Source organism: Papio anubis, chromosome 16 (genome assembly GCF_008728515.1).
Source record: "Papio anubis isolate 15944 chromosome 16, Panubis1.0, whole genome shotgun sequence".
Classification (NCBI taxonomy): Eukaryota; Metazoa; Chordata; class Mammalia; order Primates; family Cercopithecidae; genus Papio; species Papio anubis.
The window spans coordinates 29,132,810-29,156,024 of record NC_044991.1 but is presented as its reverse complement, the minus strand read 5'-3'; the positions used below and the strand labels follow the sequence as shown (position 1 = coordinate 29,156,024).

Here is a 23,215-nt window from a genome sequence, read left to right as displayed (position 1 = left end):
TCAAGCGATTCTCCTGCCTCAGCCTCCTGAGTAGCTGGGATTATAGGCATGCACCACCAACGCCCAGCTGATTTTGTATTTTTAGTAGAGATGGGGTTTCTCCATGTTGGTCAGACTGGTCTCAAACTCCTGACCTCAGGTGATCCACCTGCCTCGGCCTCCCAACGTGCTGGGATTACAGGTGTGAGCCACCGCACTCGGCCTACAGGTGACTTCTAAAAATCACTACTGAGATTATAGTATTATGCCTCTTCAAAAGCAGCCTGGTGAGGGCAGTCTTCTCCCACTCCCACCCACTAAAAAGGAATAAAGAAAACCGCAGCATGAACAAATGAACAAAACCAGAATGGAGAATGGGCCATTTCCTGGAGTGGTTTGAGCCAAGAGGGAGCTGGTCTTTGTCCCTGCTTGTTTCTGTGAGGGTCTCCTGGGCAGAGCTAATAAACCACCCAAGTTTGAAAGACACACGTTATTTTATTAATATAGCCATCTCTCCCCACTGCCCCATTGGTGAAGGTGTTTGCACTGCAGCATGGAGGGGCACCAAATGCTCTGCGGGCCCTAGCCCGCTGCCACAGGATGGACCCGCCTGCAGCCAAGAAGGCTGCTCAAACTCTAGATACCATTTGGAGCCATGAGGACCTGGGCCCAGACGTGGCAGTGTCCTACCCAGGGAAGTCAACAGACCCTGCTCCAGGGACCGGTTCTGGGCTGGGCCAGGACTAAATCCTGGCTCCCCTTGCTTGGTAGTAAGCGGATTAGTGCTTGGTTGTCGGTAGCGGGTCAGAGTAGGGAGGGTTCCAGGAAGGGTTCCAGAGTGGCCTCACAGGGGACCTCCTCCCCTGGCCTCTTGGAGTCCAGGTCGTCGAGGGCGCAAAGCTGCACGCCATCCTGGGCAAGCCGGGTCCGCAGCGTGGGCGCGGTGAGGACGCGCAGCTCATGCAGCCGCTCCCAAGAGCAAGAGAAAGCGTCGGGGCCTTCACCGCAGCCGCCGGTGGGAGGCACACTGGGGTAGCCGGGGTGCGCCATCAGCTCGGCTGTCAGGGTGTGGCCCGCTAGGGTACCTTCCAGGACCCGCGCCAGGGCCCCGGACACGCGGTGAGCGGACATGTGCCGGCCGCAAGTGCTCAGACCCACGAAGGCGTCTGTCCACCTGTAGTGGGCGGGGCATCAGCCGCGGGGCCAGGCCGGGCCATGGCCAGGGCTAGGCTAGGGTAGGGTAGGATAGGGTAGGGACGGGGGACGGGAGGGGGGAACTGGGGTGGCGGCAGCGATCGACGCCAGACTCGCTTCCGGGCTGAGAAACGGACACAGCTAGCCAGGTGAATAGTCAGTGCGGAGGGACTGGGGCGCTATGGTAGCAGACAGGGCGGGAAGCCTCACCGCAGGCCGTGGCGGGAGAAGGGGCCCACGGCGGCCCGGGCGTCGCGCTCCACGGCGCAGGCGAAGGCGCGCGCGGGGGCCTCCAGCCAAGTGCAGCCACCCACACCGCGCTCCAGCGGCAGTCGCGTAAAGCGCACCCCATAGGCCTGCAGCGCCTCGGCGAACACCTGGCACACGCCTGCGGGTGGAGCGGGTCTAGGAGGAGCACGTCCCTTCACCTGGGGGCATCGAACTACCCCTACTTCCCCAGCCCCACCTGGGAGTAAACGCCCTCCAAACTGGGATCACCAACCACGCACCTGGGAGCACGTGCACGTGCTGGTGGCCATCCACGTGCGTGGGGGCCCTGCCCATCAGCTCCCGGAAGCAGCTTAGTTGGGCCTCGAGCTCCTCCCGCACCTAGAGGGCGAGCGAGAGACACCTTGAGCAAACGGGAGTAGCTGCCGAGGACACCCTCCTCGTGCTGCCGTGTGACCGCTCCAGTGTTTAAATGAAGAAGTCATCCACCGCCATCTCCTAATGGCCTCACAGTACCCTCCGGGCGGAGCTCTGGGGGTCCTCGCGAGCATCCTCCTGCAGCTGCGGCTCCGCACCTGAGGCAAATCCACGTCTCCGGCCGCCACCGCCTCCCGGAATCCCATCTTGCCAAGGAAGAAGCCTTCGGGGCCGAGCAGCGACGAGGCGCCACGGCGGGCCGGACCCACTGGGCGGCCCTCGGACAGGTTGGCGTGGAGGCCCGTGGGGATGCTGTGCCTGAGGGCGGAGCGCGAGCTGGAGCACTGGCGGCCGCGGAGCAGCGCGCCCCAAGCCGATCGCCGCCCTACTAGGGCCCTCCCCTCACCTGCGGGCCAGCTCCGCCGCGCTCTCCGTGGCCGCACCGTTGACCAGCAGGGACACGCTGGTCACGGCCCCGGCCAGAAAGGCCTCCACGATGCCCTCATCGCGTCGCGGGCAGTAACCAAAGTCGTCCGCGGTGACCACCAGGCGCACGCGAGGGCGGGACATGGCCGCCTGGGCCCACCGCTAGCGCTCCCAGGGGAGTGGGCCGGACAGCCCAGGCCCCGCCCCTGGACGCTGCCCATGCCCCGCCCCGACGCACACGCCCAGGTGCGGCTGCGCTTCGCCTTTGTTCTCGCCACCTAGCGGTCCGGCGTGCCCCTGCAAGGACCCGGCAACAGCTCCCGCGCTAACCAGACCAGTGCTGGATTCATTGCAACGCGGAACTTTCCTTGACTGCAAAAGTGATATTTAATATGAAAAATACCAAAAGGAAGTCGGGCGCAGTGGCTCACGCCTGTAATCCCAACACTTTGGGAGGCCGAGGCGGGTGGATCACGAGGTCAGGAGTTCAAGACCAACCTGGCCAACATGGGCAAACCCCGTCTCTACTCAAAATACAAAAATTAGCCGGGAGTGGTGGCACGCGCCTGTAATTCCAGCTACTCGGGAGGCTGAGGCAGGAGAAATGCTTGAACCCGGAAGGCGGAGGTTGTGGAGAGCCGAGACCACATGACTGCACTCTAGCATGGACGATAGAGCGAGACTCTATCTCAAAAAAAAAAAAGAAAGAAAGAAAAAAAGAAAAAGGAAAAATACCAAAAAAGAAAAAAAAAAAAATCTCCTACCCTTCCCAGAGATTGCCATTGTAAACTTTCTGGGTTGTGTCCTTCCAGTGTTTTCTCTAAGCAAATAAACACACCCAACTCCCTTTCTCCCCAACCCACCTTTTTTGTGTGTTGTTTTGAGAACATAAAGATGATTACACCAATGTTATCACATTCTAGTAGTTTCTTAGCAGTGTGAATGAAAATTTTCATATTATTAGCTATTCTTATTCTTTTTCAAATTGCCTATTCATCTTTTGCAGATTTTTATAAGAGCAGGCATTTTCTTGATTTATTTATTTATTTTTTCTTGAGCTCTAGACACTAAGAAAATGAAAGAAAGCATATACACTAATGGGTTTTTTTGAGAAAACATTATCTCCTGTTTCCATCTTGAGCTCTCTGCCAGGCTACAGCTTTTACATTAATAACTTCACTGTTTTTCTCTTTGGTCCAGAAAAGCTTTCCTTACCCATGACTGTATATGGTAGGCAGCCACAGTTTTCACTGCAATGTGGCAGTCTTGATTTTTCCCATGGTATTTGTGTCCAGACTATGAAATTGGTAATGTCATTCCTGTTTCACAGATTAGGAAACGGGGGATCAGAGAGCGAAAGTGTGGTCCTGCCAGGAGTAGTGGAGATAAGACTGAACCTCACAGCTCAGGGCCTGCACCCAGACCTGCTTTGTCCTCTCTGTCCCTGACCTAGTGGGTAGCCAGAGCTGAGAGGACAGAGCAGAACTCGAGAGTAACAATATTTCATGAGGTATGTGAGGATTGAAAGTCTCACAGAGTCCTTCAACCATGCTCTTGGCATAACGACTGTTGTGTTTATAGTGACTGGTAAATTGTCAGACCTCAACCAACCACCATTCTCCACTGGAAGCTGATCTTGGAAAGGTCAGAGGTCCCGAGGGTGCGCAGATGGGAAGGAGGAGACTGACATTTATTGAGCACCTACTTGGTGCCAGACACTGGAAGTATTAAAGATTCAGGGTGACTTGCCTCAGTTCTGGCCCCAAAGGAGCACCATCTGGTAGACACATAAGTAGCAACATGATATGGTGGAGTCTGGAATGGGGTTTACTGTGAATCGTGTACGGAGTGGCAGAATTCACAGTAAAAGCTTTTTGGAAGAAGTGACACTGTGGTGGGGTATTACTGAGCAAAAGAGAAAAGGAGGGAGGGAGAGGAGGTAAGAATATTCAAGGCTTCACTGGGATACAGGGTGTGTTGTAGGGAGATTGTATTGAATCCCATATTCCCATATTGGAAGAACACTCAAGCCCATTTACAGTGCAGGACCAATGCTAAGAGAGGCTGAGTCACATTGGCAGGAAAGAGCAGAGCCAGGAACTGAAGCTAGGTCTGTGACTGAGAGCCAGCACTCTCTCCACTGCAGAGGGGAGAGGTCTCAAGGTAGAACCTGGGGCTGTGCACACCGCGGGAGGGGCAGAGGCCCCTGGAAAGGAACAGGAGCAGGAGGCCCAGGGCTGCGCAGCGACCAGGGAGGACACGAGGAAGGTGCTTGTGTCACCGGTGGAAGACGCGGCTTTGGCTTTTAGACTCCCCTCGGGGCAGGAGCGGATCATAGAGCCTAGCCCCAGCTTCGGTGGTGGGTGGGGGTCCTCCCGGCAGCGGGGAGGTAGACACCAGCATCTTCACCCTGCGCCTCCCAGACGAGTGTGGGAGGGCAGAGTCCAGAGAATTGGAGGTTGGGCCAATGTGGGCCCCGCCCCCAACTATTGTGTCGGAGAGGGTAGTGGATGAGCTCCTCGGTAAGAACCAATGAGGATGTGGTATGCAAATAAGCAAGTGGAGGCCGCCAGTCGACTTCCTCGCACTGTGTAGCTGCCCCAGTGAGGGCGCAGACTGTACTGGCCTGCGCGGAGCAAGGCGGTGTTTCTGGTGAGTCCGTTGATTCCGGGCTGGGGCGAAAGCCAGGTTGCCCAGGGTTTGGGAGTAGGGAGGGTTAAGCACACGCAGATCCAAAGATGATCGGAGACAGGATGGCCCTCGGCGATTCCATCCCGATGACTCTGGGAACTGCCTGCCTGCAGACGCATGGGGGCCATGGAGCAGAGGAAGGGCTGGATGCATGAAGGACGCGGGGTGCGGGGAGCAAGGGAACCGCAGACTCCAGGGTCACAGATGTGTGGACCTATTGGAGACCCTCACGTTGTCTCCCCAGCCCGCGCAGAGAGGAATGCGCAGCTGAAGAGAGAGGTGGGCAGCAGGCTCGGTCACCTGCCAGGTGACCACATGGCCAGGTGCCGCCACCACTCGGGCTACGTGGCTGACGATGAGGCCAGCCACTCCATGTGCAGTGCACGAGTAAGTGTGCCCAGCAGGACCCCGACCCTTAAGGCCACAACATGTTCCCCGCCAACCCTGACACCCAAGACCACAGCCCCCATTTCTCATTGTCTATTGACCTGCTCTGTGGGCCTCTTAGCGGAGTCCTTATTGCCTTGACTTCTCCTATGACTCCCCTGCTTGCCCCTGTCACACTCAATTTCATTCCTTGTTTCCTTCTGACTTCCAGCGACCTGGAAGGTGCTTGGGTGGACTGGGACCCTAGAGTGGGAACTGGGAGTTGACTAGGTGCCTAGGGCTCAAGTTGGAGAAACAGCCCTGGGTAGCACAGGGCTCAAGACCTCAGCTATTGTCTGCACTCAAGACCTCAGGTGTTGTTTGCAGCCCTGCCATGGAGACAGGGATGGCCTGCTGCATGGACAGATGAGGAGCTGGAGGGAGACTCCAAGAGGTTCATGATTGCTCATCCTGCCATGTATCAGGGCAGAAGCAGGCTAAGTCCCTTAGCCAGGACTTGTGTGTGTGAAATGTAGGTGTTAGGAAAGCTTCAGGGCGACCCTGAATAGACCTCCACTTTGCAGATAAGGAAATTGGACCTCAAGAGGGGCCATCTTGCACACTGTCATCAGGCTGTAGGTGGCAGAGCCAGGGTCCAAATCCAGGGCTTCCAGACTCCAAAATGCAGCTCCTTCCACTACTCACTCTCACTCAGGTCCTAGTGTTACCCTAGGAAGACGCAAGGGAGCCCTTCACCTGTAGGGCACCCATGCCCACTGTGACATACCTGTCTGCTCAGGTGCAGCTACCCAAGAAGCCACTGGTTCCAGAGATGGGGCCAGCCTCCAAGCCGGGCCATGTGCCACACCCACCATCCACATGTGGCAGCTCAGCGCTCCAGAACCAACGCCGAAACAAGAGGCACCCTCAGCCCTTTAGCCACTTTCTGGATTTCCTGACTGAGAGCCATGTCCTGGACAGCCTGGAGACAGTGGTGGAGAAGGCGACTGAGCGCATGGCTGCCATGAAGACCGAGGCTGGGGTGCCGCTTGTGGAGGTGCAGGACCCAGTGGAGGTGCCAAGTGGTGGGCGGCGGGCACATGCCCGGCCCAGCCTCAGCACTGTACACCGGCACCGTGTACGGCCGACCCTCTGCACTGGACACCCCAACAACTACCCATCCAGCTCCAGCTCCATGTCCGACTCCCATAGCAGCCTCATGGCTGGCTGGCTGGGCTCCCACAGCCGGGACAGTGACCTAGGTGCCCAAGGCTTAGGCTCACTGCCACCTGTGAAGGACAAACTCCTGCTGGAGAAGAATCTCAAGCGGCTGCTACAGCTGGAGAGGAAAGGGGTGAGAGCCGGGGCCATGGCTGGGTGGGGTGGACTCCCACGGAGAGCCCAGGGCCAGCGTCAGCCCTGGCTTGGCTGCTCCTGAACACTTCTCAGAGTCACCCTCTTTCTGCAGAAAGGCCTCAGTCAGTCCTGCTCCAAGAGGGACTCCCTGCTGTGGGATTTGCTGGGCAGCCAGACCAGCTTTCAGTGGACCCAGGAGCAGCCCCTGTCCTGGTTCTCGGAGCTGCTGGGCTCAAGCTCTGGTGTGCCTGAAGCATCAGAGCCGAGGCCTGGAGAACAGGAGCCGATCTGCAAACGAGAGTTCAATAAAGAGATCAAGTCGTTACTGAGCCAGCTGGAGTCCCTCGACCTGCCTGGCTACTGTCCGCTCCGTGAGCCCCATCGCACACTGAACTTCCTGGCTGACCACCGCCTCTTCCCTGCCCTGCAGAGCGTCGTCAACCAGGCTGTGGATAAGCTCCGTGGCGCCCGCTGCAGCGACGGCCGTCCTCTGTTCCCCACCAGCTTGAAGCCCCCCTCAGAGCTGCAGGTTCAACGCAATCTGCCGCCGCTGGGCTCTGAGCCGGCTAAACCCACCAACAGCGGGCAGCCCCACCCCACAGTCTCCAGCCCCAAGATGCCTCAGAGAAAACACAAGGACAGAGAAGGCTCCCCCTCCATGTCTAGTGCCCAGGTGGCCACCAGATTCAAGCTCAAGGTGACACCCATGGAGAAGCCCGATGTCCCCAGCCCCTCACTCCACTCCAGGGAGAAGGAGCCTGACTCAGATCCCAAATTACAAAACCCACCTGTTTCCCTGAGCTCCAGACAGAGGGCCCAGCCCTGGCGGGGCCTGCACCTCACCCTGCCCGCGCCCGGGATAGTGGTGGAGGCGGCCTGCGGCCAGGGCCACCTCAGGGTTGTCACACCTCCACTTGCCTGCCCCTACCCCCGCTCTTCCTGCTACCTTCTCCCTGAGCTCTCCCCAGTTGCTTCCTCATCTCCTGCCTCACTGTGTCCAGAGGTGACCTCCTCGAAAGTAGGACCGGACATGAGTTTGCAGGAGAAAGGCTCCTTGACCCACCACTACTAGCAGCCACTATCACTGGCAGGTGCTCAAGGTCAAGGTCTCTTGCCCTGCACTGTGGAAACCTCCTGGGCAGGGGTCAAGCTGATGGGGGCCCGTGAATCCTGGCCTAGCTACTACCAGGTGTTGTCACAGATAAATAAAGGCTATTTATTTATGCTGGGTATTTTTGCTAACGTTTCTATGTGAATCTAGAGACGCTCCTATGTGGGAGTGGAGGGTCCCGTCCCTTGTGGACAGAAGCACTAGCCTGGCCGGGGCCTTGCCTCCTAGGTCTAGTTCCCTTGAATCCAGCTGCCTCCAGCAGGACTCTCCAGTCTCTGGACTTTGCCGAGGGAAAGTTGACCAGGCAGGATGTGCACAAGACGTAGGTGGCCTCACACTCGTGGATCTCCAGCATGGTCCCTCGACCCTTTCCTCGGCCATCAAGGCTCCTGCAGGCATCTCTCTGGGCAGGCCTGGGCAGAAGCCTGCCCAAACCCAGTTGTCAAAGCTCAGATTAACCTCACCCTGTGACAGTTCTCTGCCCTTGCCCCAGGCCCAACAGGTGTAGGAGGTGTGATGGTGAGGTGAGCATGAGAGTGGGCAGTTGAGTGCGTCAGCATAGCATATGTGGCAAAGCTGTACCCTTCGTGTGACAAGTGTGTTTGTCACACGAAGTGTACCCATTCATGTTTGCGATGGGCAGGGCTGGCAGGGCTCTGAGGAGGGCACAGTGGCTGGAAGGGGTGTCACAGAGGGATGGGGCTGGCAGATGTGACATGTGTTCCTTTCCCTCCCCGGCTGCTATGCAGAGCCCCCGCAGCAGTGGCAGGTTCACAAAGAAGAAGCCGCTGCCTTCCATCTCATCGAAGTCCAGCATGTCTCACTTCTCCAACCGCCTTTATGAGGAGCTCGCTGACTTCCTGACCCAGCAGGCAGCCTCCCTGCTCATCCGCAAGTATGAGTTTGAAAAGGACCTCAGTAAGCAGCTGGGCTTCTTCTCCTTTCCTGTCACCCAAGTGCTCAGGGACCTTTCCCTGGGCTTAAAGAAGGTGAAAGGCTCCCGCATCCAGCTGTCCTCGGAGACCCACCGGAGCTGCCTACTGCGTAAACTGGAGGAGGCCAAAAGGGCCCGGCAGACCTCTCGGCTCAGCACCCCCCACCGCAGCACAGAGACACCCTCTGTGCAGCAGGAACCGGCCACCCACACTGCCCAGGACCAGGCCACAGAGCCCTGCCGCTCCATTTACACCAACTTGCCAGCCAGCCGGCAGCTCAGCCCATTGGAGCCCAAGCTCTCAGTGTCCGCTGGCACCGGCATGGGTTCCAGTCTCCCCAAGTCCAAGGACACGGACAGTGAAGGCCATGATGAGGCGGAGGTTGAAGATGAAGATGAGGATGAGTACAAGGATGAGGACCAGGATGAGGACAAGGAGGAGGATGGAGTCCAGAGCCTCCCAGAACCTGGAGAGGAGGCCTCGGTCAGCCACTCTGTGGACGTGGGCCATAGTGACCCACCATGAAGTCCCCACTAGCCACTCGATTCCCTGCTCTGTCAGAGTTGCTGCCCATTACACCAGCCCCGGCCATGAGCAGACTCACCACAGGCTGAATGCCCACGAGGAGCTCTGCTGAGACTCTCAGGGGAGCCAGCGAAAGAAATAGAAATAAAGCCTGTGTTGCTGGGACACAGGTTTGTTGTCCTGAGGTTTCAGCCGCCATTTTATTTATTTACTTATTCGTTTACTTATATTTAAGATGAAGTCTTGGCTGGGCTCATGCCTGTAATCCCAACACTTTGAGAGGCTGACGTGGACAGATCACTTGAGGCCAGGAGTTGGAGACCAGCCTGGACAACACGGTGAAACTCTGTCTCTACTAAATACAAAAATTAGCCAAGTGTAGTGGCAAGTACCTGTAATCCCAGCTACTTGGGAGGCTGAGGCGGGAGAATGGCTTTAACCTGGGGAAGCAGAGGTTGCAGTGAGCCGAGATTGCACCACTGCACTCCAGCCTGGGCAACAGAGTGAAACTGTGTCTAAAAAAAAAAAAAAAAAAGTCTTGCTGTGTCTTCCAGGCTGAAGTGCAGTGGCATGATCTTAGTTCATGGCAACCTCCACTTCCTGGCTTTAAACAATTGTGTCCCCTCAGCCTCCTGAGTTGCTGGGACTACAGACGCCCGCCACCATGCCCAGCTAATTTTTGTATTTTTAGTAGAGACGGGATTTCACCATGTTGGCCAGGGTGGTCTCGAATTCCTAACCTCAAGTGATCCACCAACCTCTGCATCCCAAAGTGCAGGGATTACAGGCATGAGCCACCACGCCTGGCCACTAATTTTTTATGTATTTTTAGTAGAGATGGGGTTTCACTATGTTGGACAGGCTGGTCTTGAACTCCTGACCTCAGTTGGTCTGCCTGCTTCAGCCTCCCAAAGTGCTGGCATTACACGCATGAACTACTGCACCCGGCTTTTATTTTTATTTTTATTTTTTGAGACAGAGTCGCTCTGTTGCCCAGGCTGGAGTGCCTTGGTGCGATCCTGGCTCACCACAACCTCTACCTCCCGGGTTCAAGGGATTCTCCTGCCTCAGCCTCCTGAGTAGCTGGGACTACAGGCGTGTGCCACCATGCTGGGCTAAAATTTTTTTTTTTTTCTTTTTGAGACGGAGTCTTGCTCTGTCGCCCAGGCTGGAGTGCAGTGGCGCGATCTCTGCTCACTGCAAGCTCCGCCTTCTGGGTTCATGCCATTCTCCTGCCTCAGCCTCCCGAGTGGCTGGGACTACAGGCGCCCGCCACCATGCCCAGCTAATTTTCTTGTATTTTTAGTAGAGATGGGGTTTCACCGTGTTAGCCAGGATGGTCTCGATCTCCTGACTTTGTAATCCACCTGCCTCAGCCTCCCAAAGTGCTGGGATTACAGGCGTGAGCCACTGCGCCCGGCCAATTTTGTATTTTTAGTAGAGACAGGGTTTCACTATATTGGCCAGGCTGGTCTCCAACTCCTGGGCTCAAGTGATCCTCCCGCCTTGGCCTGCCAAAGCACTGGGATTACCGGCATGAGCCACCATGCCCCGCCCAACACTGGAGTTTGGAGGCTCAGTGGGGCAGTGGTGTACACTGGAGTTGCTTATGTGACTGCTTTCAGCTGCTCACTGAACTGAGGCTGGAACATTCCAGGGTCCCTCTCTATGTGGCTTTTTACCACGCAGTAATCTGGCACTTCATTACCGCAAGGTGCATTGTCTAGCTTCCTAGAAGGATGAAACCAGACCTGCCAGAGTTCTTATGGCCGGTGCTCAGAAGTCCCCAAACAGTACTTCTTCGGCATTCAATTGGTCAGAACAAGTTGTGCTACCTACCCAGATTCAAGGAAAGAGGAAATGAACTACGTATCTTTGGCTTACGGGGATGGGAGGAATTGTTAGTATTTGGAGACTAGTTACCACCCTTCCTCCTCTCCACAGCTGATTGTACCTTTAGCAGTCCTTGGGCCCGAGTTGAGCCAATCAGATGCTCTCTTGAGAACCTGAACCTTAAGACAAATTATGGTTGGTAGGTGGAGGGCATTGGAGAGGCCATAATCAGCCCTGAGGAGCTGCCCATAGGGTGAGCAGGGGAAGGCGGTCTGCAGCAGGAGGCTGGAGAAGGGAACAGCAAAGAGAGGCCAAGAGGCTCCCCGTGAGAGTCAAGGGAGTGCTACATTGGCTTCCCCACTCTAGGTCTGGTATCTCAGCCTACTTAGAATCCTGTCTTGCTTGTCAGGAAGATTGCCTGCTGTGTCCTCACCCTCCTGTGGTCCTAAATGCAACTGGGAAATGGCTGGCAGCTTCTAGCAGGGAACTGGCATGATCTTTTGATCTATGCTTTTACCACTTTCTTTTGAGACGAAGTCTTACTTTATTGCCCAGGATGGAGGACAATGGTGTGATCTTGGCTCACCGCAACCTCTGCCTCCTGGGTTCAAGCGATTCTCCCACTTCAACCTTCTGAGCAGCTGGGATTACAGGCACATGAGACCACACCTGGCTAATTTTTGCATTTTTAGCAGAGACGGGGTTTCGCCATGTTGGTCAGGCTGGTCTTGAAGTCCTGACCTCAGGTGATCTGCCTGCCTCATCCTCCCAAAGTGCTGGGGAGTCACCGTGCCCAGCTGCTTTTACCACTTTCCTGTGTAGAAAGAATGCTTTGGAGGGGCCAGCATCATAATGGAAACAGCTAGACCTGTTAGGAGGCAGTGGTCAATATCTAAATGGGAGATGGAGGGGCTTGGGTTAGAAACTGTGATGGGGACTCAGGAGAGATGCCTTGAAATGTGATTTGGAATGACAGCCATAAAGACACGTTGAGTGGGCTGGGCATGGTGGCTCACGCCTGTAATCTTTTTTTTTTTTTTTTTCTGAGACGGAGTTTCGCTCTTGTCGCCTAGGCTTCAGTGCAATGGCACGATCTTGGTTCACCACAACCTCCACCTCCTAGGTTCAAGCGATTCTCCTACCTCAGCCTCCCAAGTAGCTGGGATTACAGGCATGCGCCACCATGCCCAGCCCACTCAACACGTCTTTATGGCTCTGATTTAGTAGAGATAGGGTTTTGGCCGGGCGCGGTGGCTCAAGCCTGTAATCCCAGCACTTTGGGAGGCCGAGACGGGCGGATCACGAGGTCAGGAGATCGAGACCATCCTGGCTAACATGGTGAAACCCCGTCTCTACTAAAAATACAAAAAACTAGCCGGGCGAGGTGGCGGGCGCCTGTAGTCCCAGCTACTCCGGAGGCTGAGCCAGGAGAATGGCGTAAACCCGGGAGGTGGAGCTTGCAGTGAGCTGAGATCGGGCCACTGCACTCCAGCCCGGGCTACAGAGCAAGACTCCGTCTCAAAAAAAAAAAAAAAAAAAAAAAAAAAAAGATAGGGTTTCTCCATGTTGGCTGGGCTGGTCTTGAATTCCTGACCTCAGGTGATCCGCCCACCTCGGCCTCCCAAGGTGCTGAGATTGCAGGCGTGAGCCACCGGGCCCAGCCTATGCCTGTAATCTTAACACTTTGGAAGGCCAAGGCGGGTGGATAACCTGAGGTCAGGAGTTCAAGACCAGCCAGGCCAACATGGTGAAAACCCGTCTCTACTAAAAACACAAAAATTAGCCGGGCGTAGTGGTACTGGGTACCTGCCTTAATCCCATTAGCTGGGTACATGCCTGTAATCCCAGCTACTCAGGGGACTGAGGCAGGATAATCGCTTGAACCCGGGAGGCAGAGGTTGCAGCAGTGAGCTGAGATTGCGCCACTGCACTCCAGCCTGAGCGACAGAGCAAGACTCTGTCTCAAAAAAAAAAACAAAGAAAAAAAAAGAGTTGTTGAATGAGGCACATGTGGAGACTCAAAAGTTAAAAAACTAAATAAATAAATAAAGGCTGGGAGTGATGGTGGTGGCTCACGCCTGTAATCCCAGCACTTTGGGAGGATGAGGCAGGTGGATCACCTGAGGTCAGAAGTTCGAGACCAGCCTGGTCAACATGGTGAAACTCTGTCTCTACTAAAAATACAAAAGAATTAGCTGGGCATGGTGATGCATGACTGTAATCCCAGATACTCAGGAGGCTGAGGCAGGAGAATCTCTTGAACCCGTGAGGCGGAGGTTGCAGTGAGCCGAGATCGCACCATTGCACTCCAGCCTGGGTAACAAGAGCGAAACTCCATCTCAAAAGAAAAGAAAAAAAAGAAGACTTGTTGAATGAGATGTGAGGAGCAACAAGGTAAAGAGACGAATGAAAGAAGAATCCCAAGTTTTGGGCCTGAATGGAGGTGCCATTTACTGAGACTCAGAGGCCTGGGGGAGGGGCAGTTTGAGGGCAGAGACCAGGAATTCTGCTTTGCATGTGTTGATTTTGAGGTGATGGCTGACATATCCAGGAGTATACATCCGTTGCCTCTCAGATAGTACTTCAGCTCTTCCACCCTAGACTGACTGGAAACCCCTCAAGTGCAGTGACTACCAAATCCAGGGTAGACTGACCTTTAACTGTTTGGACACCTAAATGCTGAAAAGATCAAGGTGACTTACACTACATGTAACTCAAAATAAAAACAATATAACATGTTGCTGTAATGAAAATCGCTTTACTCTGGATTTTCTGAATGCAAAATTCTGGACGATTTAATTAAATATGAACTTTTGTCTCTGCTTTGCCTGTGCTTCAACTACACCTTAGTCAGCCTCTTGAGCCCAGAGCTATTTCCTCTGTGACCCCACAGGATCTGGAGTGAAGCCGCTGCAACAATGTCCCATGAATGAATAAATAAACAGTGGTATAAGTTTTCCTCCCTTGAAGGTTGAGCTGACAACACTCTGAGAAGGTGGCAAAAGGGAGACCTACTCATGGCCAGGAGACTGGGACACAGTCACCCAGGCTTGGTTCCCACAGCCCCTTGGTCTCCTTGGACTCTGGTTTCCTAAGACAGCTCTAGGGCTTTCTGGTGGGAAGCTGCCATTATTCTCGACACCACAGCTCCCTGCTGCCCTCTCCTGCCCGATGACCCAGTGACCACAAGATTTAGCCACGAAAGGAGTCAAATGTATAAGTAGCCAGGGGAATTCAGAAACCCCAGGGTCTAGGGACTGTGGTGACCCAGTGTCAGAGAGGCGGCTAGGGCCGAATGACTGGGCTTTCATTAATCTTGGGGTCCAGGGACTGAAGGACCAGACGATTCAATGATTCTGGGATCTGTCGACTTTGTGACCACAAAATCTAGTGATCCAACAGCCTCAAGACCCTGCAGTTGTGGTCCCAGGTTCTGAGGGGAGAGACTAATTACTGAGTGCCCAGGAGTCCAGGATCAAGGGGCGTCGTGAACACGTACCTGCAGGGTCCTAGGATCCTGAGCTGGTATCCAGGCACTCAGCGGCTGCGGGGCTCGGACTCGGCGTCCTCACCAAGCGCTCCCGCTCATTCTCTGCCGCTTGGCTACTCAGCCGCCCTTCCCTGGACACTCATTGGAAAGTCCTCGGAAGCGTGTACCAATCAAAACCCTCCTCGTGTCTCCAGTCCCCGCCCAGCTACTGCTCTAGAGAGCCGGGGGCGGGCCCTCTCCTCAATGACCCAATGGCAGTGCAAGCGGAGTGCCGCGCGGGCCGACCATTGGCTGCCGCGAGCGGGCGCTGTCAGAACTGGATTGGGCCGCGGTGAGGACGGAAGCAGCCCAAGGGCCGGAGCGGCTGGAGCCGGGTCGGGGCGATGTGGAGCGCGGGCCGCGGCGGGTCTGCCGGGCCGGTGCTGTTGGGGCTGCTGCTGGCGCTCTTAGTGCCGGGCGGTAGTGCCGCCAAGACTGGCGCGGGGCTCGTGACCTGCGGGTCGGTGCTGAAGCTGCTCAATACGCACCACCGGGTGCGGCTGCACTCGCACGACATCAAATACGGATCCGGTGCGTGTGACCTGCGACTGGGAGAGCGCGGGGATCGGGGGCTTGGGGTTGGGAGTGTGGAGACAGGGTGGTCGTGGGGGTCTGTGGGCCGTCTCGAAGCCGGGCGGCGGAGGCTCTAGAGTCGTTGGGGGGTCGAGGGGCGCAAGGCTTTGAGGGTGTCGAGGATATTGAGGGTGGGGACGGTCGTCGGGGAACTGCAGGCCCAAAGACTGAGGGAGGTGTCAGGCGGGGGCCGGGACTGGGGGTGAGCCCCTTGGGGTCCCCTGGGAAATGTTATGGTCCCAGGGCGAGGGTCCGGGGTTCTGCGATTGACGGAGACCCTGGGTGGGTGGGGTGTCACTCCTCAGGCAGCGGCCAGCAATCGGTGACCGGAGTGGAGGCGTCGGACGACGCCAATAGCTACTGGCGGATCCGCGGCGGTTCGGAAGGCGGGTGCCCGCGTGGGTCCCCGGTGCGCTGCGGGCAGGCAGTGCGGCTCACGCATGTGCTTACAGGCAAGAACCTACACACGCACCACTTCCCGTCACCGCTGTCCAACAACCAGGTGAGCCCCTCCCGGAGCCCCCAGAGAGATTCCTGGCCTGTGTGAGGGGCCAGAGTTCCTGGGTTCCAATCTGAGCCTCAGCTTCTTCGTGAAATGGAAATTTCACTTCAGAGATGGTTATTGAGCACCCCTTCGGGGGAAACAGAGTAACTCCGCCAAGATCATGCCCCCAGGTGCTCCTGGCCCGGCAGGGAGACCGATGGGAGAGAGATCCGAAGAGATCCTCCTGGATAGCTCTTCCTCTGGGGGCAAGTGGGACCCAGGAGGAGAATCCACACAGCCTTGAGGGTGGGGAATAGGAAACTCCACTGGGGAGGAGGAACTCAGGCTGGGTCTGAAAGGATGATTAGGAGTCCTCCAAGCCACAAAGAGAAAAGGACTTCCCAGGCCAGCAGAAGAGATTGCACCAATGCATGGAGGTCAGTGGAATTCAGGGGATTGGGATGGAACAGTGGGTGCCCTTGGAGAGTTGGTGGAAGAAAATGTTTGAGATAGATAGACAGCTTGACTGCTAGCCTGAGGGGCTGAAGGTAGGTCAGAGGGGTTAGGACTGGGAGAATGTGGAGGAGGAGGCCTTAGCTCTGTGGGGACCAGTGGTCTCTGCACAGACAGATGCAATGGTGTGTGCATGTGTCTGAAGAGCCCATGCTGGGGAGGGAGTGCCAGAGGTTGCGTGGGTGGGTCATGGTGTCACCTTTTGCAGCTGTGGGAGCTGAGTCTCCGGGAAGGGCAGGGAAGGATCCTAGGCTCAGTGTAGGTGCGAATGCCGCCTTCTGTGGTGACCACTGTCCCCTCACCCTCTGCACCTATAGGAGGTGAGTGCCTTTGGGGAAGACGGCGAGGGTGACGACCTGGACCTATGGACAGTGCGCTGCTCTGGACAGCACTGGGAGCGTGAAGCTGCTGTGCGCTTCCAGCACGTGGGCACCTCTGTGTTCCTGTCAGTCACGGGTGAGCAGTATGGAAGCCCCATCCGTGGGCAGCATGAGGTCCACGGCATGCCCAGTGCCAACACGCACAATACGTGGAAGGCCATGGAAGGCATCTTCATCAAGCCTAGTGTGGAGCCCTCTGCAGGTCACGATGAACTCTGAGTGTGGGATGGATGGATGGGTGGATAGAAGGTGGCAGGTGGGGTGTCTGCAGGGCCACTCTTGGCAGAGACTTTGGGTTTGTAGGGGTCCTCAAGTGCCTTTGTGATTAAAGAATGTTGGTCTATGATTGTGTTTCACTGTGATCCTGAGGATGACCAGGAGCTGCCAGCCCAGGCCCAGTTGATCATCTCTTCCTCAGTGTAAAACCTGTCTCCATCCCAGCGTGACTGCTGAACCTGTCCAAACCCTTTATTATTATTATTATTATTATTATTGGTTTTTTGGGGGGTTTTGCTTTTTTTTTTTTTTTTGAGACGAACTCTCGCTCTTGTCCCCCAGGCTGGAGCGCAATGGTGCAATCTCAACTCACTGCAACCTCCGTCCCCCGGGTTCAAGTGATTCTTCTGCCTCAGCCTCCTGAGTAGCTGGGATTACAGGCATCTGCCACCACACCCGGTTAATTTTTGTATTTTTTTTTTTTTTTTTTAAGTAGAGACGGGGTTTCACCATGTTGGCCAGGCTGGTCTCGAACTTCCTACCTCAGGTGATATGCCCACCTCAGCCTCCCAAAGTGCTGGGATTACAGACATGAACCACCATGCCCGGCCTGGGTTTTGCTTTTTTAGAGATGGTCTCACTCTGTTGCCCAGTCTAGAGTGCAGTGGCATGATCATGGCTTGCTGTAAACTTTTTTTTTTTTTTTTTGAGACGAAGTCTCGCTCTGTCGCCCAGGCTGGAGTGCAGTAGCACGATCTCGGCTCACTGCAAGCTCCGCCTCCCAGGTTCACGCCATTCTCCTGCCTCAGCCTCCCAGGTAGCTGGGACTACAGGTGCTCGCCACATCACCCGGCTAGTTTTTTGTATTTTTTAGTAGAGACGGGGTTTCACCGGGTTAGCCAGGATGGTCTCGATCTCCTGACCTCGTGATCCACCCGTCTCGGCCTCCCAAAGTGCTGGGATTACAGGCTTGAGCCACCGTGCCCGGCCTTGCTGTAAACTTGAACTCCTGGGCTCAAGTGATCTTTCCACTTCAGCCTCCTGAGTAGCTGGGACTACAGGCACACGCCACCATGCCCAGCTAATTATTATTTCTGATGAGACAGAGTCTTGCTGTGTCATCCAGGCTGGAGTACAGTGGCAGTGATCATAGCTCACTGCATCCTGGGCTCAAGTGATTTTCCTACCTCAGCCTCCCAAGTAGCTGGGACTACAGGCATGTGCCACCATGCCTGGCTAATTTTTTTATTTCATTTTTTTGAGACAATGTCTTGCTCTGTCGCCAGGCTGGAATGCAGTGGCAGATCTCTGCTACTGCAAACTCTGCCTCCCAGGTTCAAGTGATTCTCCTGCCTTAGCCTCCTGAGTAGCTGGGATTACAGGCATGCGCCTCGACGCCCAGCTAATGTTTGCATTTTTAGTAGAGACGGGGTTTCACCATGTTGGCCAGGCTGGTCTTGAACTCCCAACCTCAAGTGATCCGCCCACCTTGGCCTCCCAAAGTGCTGGGATTATAGGCCTGAACCACTGTGTCCACTCCCCCTGGCTAATTTTTAAAATTGTTTTAGTAGAGACAAGGTCTCACTGTATTGCTCTGGCTGGTCTCAAATTCCTGAGCTCAAATGATCCTTCCACCTTTGCTCCCATAAAATGCTGGGATTACAGTTGTATTACTTTTATTTTGAGACAGGGTCTTACTATTTTGCCCTGGCCAGACTCGAACTGCATAGTTCAAGCCTCCTCCTGACTCAGTCTCTCAAGTGGCTGGGATTACAGGCGAGTGTCACTGTGCAATCTAAACCTTTTCAGTGGTCTTCCATGTACTCCAGTGCTGCCCGGGGCATCCCCCTGTCCACCCTCAGGCGATCTGATGGCAAGTGACCCCAGTTCCCTGTTCCCCAGCCCCTTAGCTTTATGAACCTTCCTGTTAAGGGCCAAGGCCAGACCTCAGAGCAGGATGGATGGGAGCCCCACTCCCTGTCAGCTGGGATGAGGCACAAGCTCTTCAACTCCCTCATCCCTAGATGTGAAGAGCTCACTCTCCTGTCAGTTGTGGCAGTCTTGACACCTGTATTTGACCAAGAGACAGATGAGGATTCTGCCCATCCACTGGAAAGTAGCATCACAGTTTCCCTCACTCGGTGCAAGTGGCACCCCACCCACCCTAGCCTGCCTAGGCACATGGCATCTCAGGCCCCCACCATGACCTTTGAAAGTATCAGTGAGATAACAGAACTACAGAAGATACTGCAAGGGAAGGCAGCCGCGTACAACTGCTACCTGCAGAGATCTGAGAAGACTTCCTGGAAGAGTAAGCACAATTTGGGCAGGCCAGAGTATGGTACCTTTAAGGCAGGAACAGATTAAATAGGAGAGCCCTAATAAAGGAAGATCACTGTTAGCTTTGCTGGTGTGTGGGTGGCCTCTAGCGGTTACGGCAGAGATTACAGGCTTCCTGGACTTGGTAACTCAGCTGGGCAGCTGTGGGTTGGCTTAGGACACAGGAGCTACTGAGTATAATGGTTCGCTTCCCTGAAGCAGAACAAAAGAGCCCAAGGAGAGAGGCTAGGGGTGGCAACTGACTGGAAGAGGCTCGGAGTAGTGTGGACAGAGCACCCTGCATTGGAGAAATCAATTGACCTTTCATGGTTTTTTTTGGTTTGTTTTTGTTTTTGAGGCAATGTCTCTGTTGCCCAGGCTAGAGTGAAGTGGTGCAATCTCGGTTCACTGCAACCTCCACCTCGCAAGTTTAAATGATCTTCCCACCTCAGCCTCCGGAGTAGCTGGGACTATAGGCATGCACCACCACGCCCAGCTAATTGTAGTATTTTTTTCTAGAGACAGGGTTTTGCCATGTTGCCCACGCTGGTCTCGAACTCCTGGACTCAAGTGATCTGCTCACCTCAGCCTGCCAAAGTGCTGGGATTACAGGTGTGCACCACCACGCCTGGCCTCAGTTGACCTTATTAAAGGATGGAGCAGCTGAACATGGTGGCACACGCCTGTAATCTCAGCGCTTTGGGAAGCTGAAGTGGAAGGATTGCTTGAGCCCAAGAGTTGGAGACCAAGAGTTGGTGAGCTATGATGGTGCTACTGCTTTCCAGCTGGGCAATAGAGAGACTCTGTCTCTTTTAAAAAAAGGCCGGGCGCAGTGGCTTACGCCTGTAATCTCAGCACTTTGGGAGGCCGAGGCGGGCGGATCACAAGGTCAGGAGATCAAGACCATCCCACAATAGCTGGCATGGTGGCAGCTGTCTCTACTAAAAATACAAAAAAAATTAGCTGGGCATGGTGGTGAGCACCTGTAGTCCCAGCTACTGGGGAGGCTGAGGCAGGAGAATGGAGTGAACCTGGGAGGCAGAGCTTGCAGTAAGCCAAGATCCTGCCACTACACTCCAGTCTGGGCAACAGAGCGAGATTGCATCTCAAAAAAAAAAGGAGCCGGGCATGGTGACAAGCCTGTAATCCCAGTACTTTGGGAGGCCGAGGCAGGGGATGGATCAAGGTCAGGAGATGAGACCATCCTGGCTAACACAGTGAAAGAGCCCGTCTCTACTAAAAGAATACAAAAAACTGGTGGTGGCCCGAGGTGCCTGTAGTCCCAACTACTTGGGAGAGCTGAGGCAGAATGGCGTGAACCTGGGAGGCCCGGAGCTTGCAGTAGCTGAGATCAAACCACTGCCTCCAGCCTGGGTGACAGAAGCGAGACTCGTCTCAAAAAAAAAAAAAAAAAAAAAAAAAAGAGCTTGGGAGGGTGGTGGGAGAAAGCTCTAGCCAATTATGAGTTTGAACTCCTGGGCTTAAGCAATTCTCTCATCTCAGCCTCCCAAAGTGTTAGAATTGTAGGCGTAAGCCACAGCGCCTGGCTTTTTCTTTTTTATTTTTTTGGGGAGATAGGATCTTGGTCTGTCACCCAGGCTGGAGTATAGTGGCTCAATCACAGCTCACTGCAACCTCTACCTCCTGGGCTTAAGAGGTCATCCCACCTCAGCCTCCTGAGTAGCTGGGACCACAGGCATACCATACCACACCTGGCTAATAGTTGAATTTTATGTCGAGATAGGGTTTTGCTATGTTGCCCAGGCTGGTCTCAAACTCCTGGGCTCAAGTGATCCTCCCACCTTGGTTTCCTTTTTTTTTCTTTTTTTTTGAGATGGAGTCTCACTCTGTCACCCAGGCAGTGCAGTGACTTAATGCAACCTCTGCCTCCCAGATTACAGTAATTCTCCTGCCTAGCCTCCCAAATAGCTGGAATTACAGGCATGTGCCACTACACCTGGCTGATTTTTATATTTTTAGTAGAGACGGGCTTTCGCCATGTTGACCAGGCTGGTCTCGAACTCCTGACCTCAGGTGATGTGCCTGCCTCAGCCTCCCAAAGTGCTGGGATTGCAGGCGTGAGCCACTGCGCCTGGCCCCCGCCTTGGCTTCTGAAAGTGCTGGAATTATGACCGTGAGCCACTGCACCCGTCTTCATCGTTAAACTTCTTGAGGATCATCTACAAGTCTATCCACCTCTCCCATCACTCATCTGACCTGAGAGGATTTGAATGGAAGTATTGCTATCCCAATGTGCTGGCATAGAGGAATGGGGCTGTGAGAGGGGACGGGAAAGAAGCCAGTGAAAGGTACATTATTGAGCAAATTACCCCCGTGGGCAACTGGAGCTCAATCCCATTGGGGATCTCTGGGACCCAGTGCAGAATGTGCATCAAAGTTATCCTACCCAGCCGGGTGCAGTGGCTCTCACGTGTAATCCCAGCACATTGGGAGACCAAGGTGGGTGGATCACTTGAAGCTAGGAGTTCGAGATCAGTCTGGTCAACAAGGCGAAACCCCAGCTCTACTGGAAAAAAAAAAAAAAAAAAAAATTAATTGGGCATGGTGGTGCATGCCTGTAATCACACCATTGCATTCCAGCCTGGGTGACAGGAGCAAAGCTCTGTCTCAAAAGAAAAACAAAAATTAGCTGGGAGTAGTGGTGGGCACCTGTAATCCCAGCTGCTTAGGAGGCTGAGGCAGGAGAATTGCTTGAACCTGGGAGGCAGAGGTTGCAGTGAGCCAAGGTTGTGCCATTGCACTCCAGCCTGAGTGACGAGAGCAAAACTGTCTCAGTTTAAAAAAAAAAAAAAAAAAAAAAGATACTACTTGAGACTGGGTAACTTATAAATAAGAGATTTAATTGACTCACAGTTCTGCATGGCTGGAGAGGCCTCAGGAAACTTACAGTCATGGCGGAAGGCAAAGGGCAAGCAAGTCATGTCTTACACAGTGACAGGAGAGAGAGTGCTCAGGGGAAACTGCCACTTTTATTTATTTTTGAGATGGAGTCTTGTTTTGTTGCCCAGGCTGGAGTGCAGTGGTGTGATATCAGCTCACTGCAACCTCTGCCTCCCAGGTTCAAGCGATTCTCCTGCCTCAGTCTCCTGAGTAGCTGGGACTAAAGGCGTACACCACCACACCTGGCTAATTTTTGTATTTCTAGTAGAGACAGGGTTTCACCATGTTGGCCAGGCTGGGAAACTGCCACTTTTAAAACCATCAGATCTTGTGAGAACTCCTTCACTATCAGCACAAGAACAGCATGGGGGAAAGTGCCCCCATGATACAATCACCTCCCACCGGCTCCCTCTCTTGACACTTGGGGATTACAATTCTAGATGAAATTAGGCTGGGGACACAGAGCCAAAACATATCACCCTGCAAATCCAAGGGGGCACTCCTGTGGTCCAACCCCAGTTCCTGTGGGCTGTCAAAGCCCACTCCTCCCTCTCTGTCTATTCCCCCACCTCCACCACCACACATGGGTAAGCAGTGAGGTGAGGAGCATTGACTAAGACGAACCCAACAATGCACAAGTGGGAATCCCTGGGCAACAAAAGCCCAAGCTGTGGGAGCAGATAAGATTGTTCCAGGCAGAATGCAGGACGAGACCAAAAATAAAAACTGCAGTGGCAGCAGAACTCACTTTTAGTGAAAACTTACTAAATGCCAGGTGCTGGGCCAACAATTTACACAGCATCTCATTTGCTCCTGGCAACAGCCAGCCCTATGGAGCAGGTTTGATTGCCATCTGGGTTTTGCAAGAAGGCAACAGGGGTTCATAAAGATTCAAAACCACCTCTGCCTGCCTCAAAAACATTTGCTCTCAGCCATTGGACTGATAATAAAGCAGGAGGGGTTACAGGGGCACAGTTGTCTAAGCACAGTTTCCCCCTTCCCCCTAGGAGCCGTTCAAGAGCCCGGTGACCAATATACTTCCTAGTCATCAGCGGAGGGTAGGCGCTTAATGAATGCTTATCCGCAAAGTGGATCACAATCACGAAGAAAGCAAAGCTTACACTCCGTTCCCCGTATTTCCCACAGATCCAAAAGACCACGGGGCCCAGGACCGGGTCTCCATAGCCCAGTCATACCCGGGGGTTTTCAGGAAAGCCCCACTCGCGTCCTGCCGGGCGA

At 54.6% G+C, this 23,215-nt stretch overlaps 3 protein-coding genes across 5 annotated transcripts; 2 read left to right on the top strand and 1 right to left on the bottom strand.

Moving 5' to 3' along the window:
• Positions 1–454: 454 nt before the first annotated feature.
• YDJC (YdjC chitooligosaccharide deacetylase homolog) lies at positions 455–2,443 on the bottom strand. 2 transcript variants are annotated; one of them, XM_003905269.5, is made up of 5 exons: positions 2,225–2,443; positions 1,977–2,136; positions 1,683–1,782; positions 1,384–1,561; positions 455–1,153 (listed from the first exon to the last, which is right to left on the bottom strand). In XM_003905269.5, the coding sequence occupies exons 1-5, from the start codon at positions 2,386–2,388 to the stop codon at positions 784–786; spliced, it is 972 nt and encodes a 323-aa protein (XP_003905318.1). In that variant the 5' UTR covers positions 2,389–2,443; the 3' UTR covers positions 455–783. The 2 variants fall into 2 exon arrangements, with proteins under 2 accessions (XP_003905318.1, XP_031512330.1); XM_031656470.1 differs by lacking the exon at positions 1,384–1,561.
• An 860-nt stretch (positions 2,444–3,303) lies between these two features.
• Positions 3,304–9,412, top strand: CCDC116 (coiled-coil domain containing 116). Of its 2 annotated transcripts, XM_009216871.4 has the most exons (5): positions 3,304–4,896; positions 5,180–5,322; positions 6,101–6,655; positions 6,770–7,354; positions 8,518–9,412. In XM_009216871.4, the coding sequence occupies exons 2-5, from the start codon at positions 5,251–5,253 to the stop codon at positions 9,226–9,228; spliced, it is 1,923 nt and encodes a 640-aa protein (XP_009215135.3). In that variant the 5' UTR covers positions 3,304–4,896; positions 5,180–5,250; the 3' UTR covers positions 9,229–9,412. The 2 variants fall into 2 exon arrangements, with proteins under 2 accessions (XP_009215135.3, XP_021777090.2); XM_021921398.2 differs by having other exon boundaries at positions 3,304–5,322.
• Positions 9,413–13,412: 4,000 nt separating this feature from the next.
• Positions 13,413–16,886, top strand: SDF2L1 (stromal cell derived factor 2 like 1). The gene is made up of 3 exons (XM_031656469.1): positions 13,413–15,121; positions 15,469–15,665; positions 16,478–16,886. Exons 1-3 carry the CDS (start codon positions 14,935–14,937, stop codon positions 16,757–16,759), a joined length of 666 nt encoding a protein of 221 aa, XP_031512329.1. The 5' UTR covers positions 13,413–14,934; the 3' UTR covers positions 16,760–16,886.
• The last annotated feature ends 6,329 nt before the right edge of the window (positions 16,887–23,215 follow it).

Coding starts and splice junctions, on each gene's coding strand:
- CCDC116 (XM_021921398.2), top strand. CDS start 5,053: ATGGGGGCCATGGAGCAGAGGAAGGGCTGGATGCATGAAGGACGCGGG. Junction 6,656..6,769: donor TACAGCTGGAGAGGAAAGGG/GTGAGAGCCGGG, acceptor CTCTTTCTGCAG/AAAGGCCTCAGTCAGTCCTG. Junction 7,355..8,517: donor CCACCAGATTCAAGCTCAAG/GTGACACCCATG, acceptor GCTGCTATGCAG/AGCCCCCGCAGCAGTGGCAG.
- SDF2L1 (XM_031656469.1), top strand. CDS start 14,935: ATGTGGAGCGCGGGCCGCGGCGGGTCTGCCGGGCCGGTGCTGTTGGGG. Junction 15,122..15,468: donor CGACATCAAATACGGATCCG/GTGCGTGTGACC, acceptor GTCACTCCTCAG/GCAGCGGCCAGCAATCGGTG. Junction 15,666..16,477: donor CACCGCTGTCCAACAACCAG/GTGAGCCCCTCC, acceptor CTGCACCTATAG/GAGGTGAGTGCCTTTGGGGA.
- YDJC (XM_003905269.5), bottom strand. CDS start 2,388: ATGTCCCGCCCTCGCGTGCGCCTGGTGGTCACCGCGGACGACTTTGGT. Junction 1,562..1,682: donor GCACGTGCACGTGCTCCCAG/GTGCGTGGTTGG, acceptor CTCCACCCGCAG/GCGTGTGCCAGGTGTTCGCC. Junction 1,154..1,383: donor TTCTCCCGCCACGGCCTGCG/GTGAGGCTTCCC, acceptor CGCCCACTACAG/GTGGACAGACGCCTTCGTGG.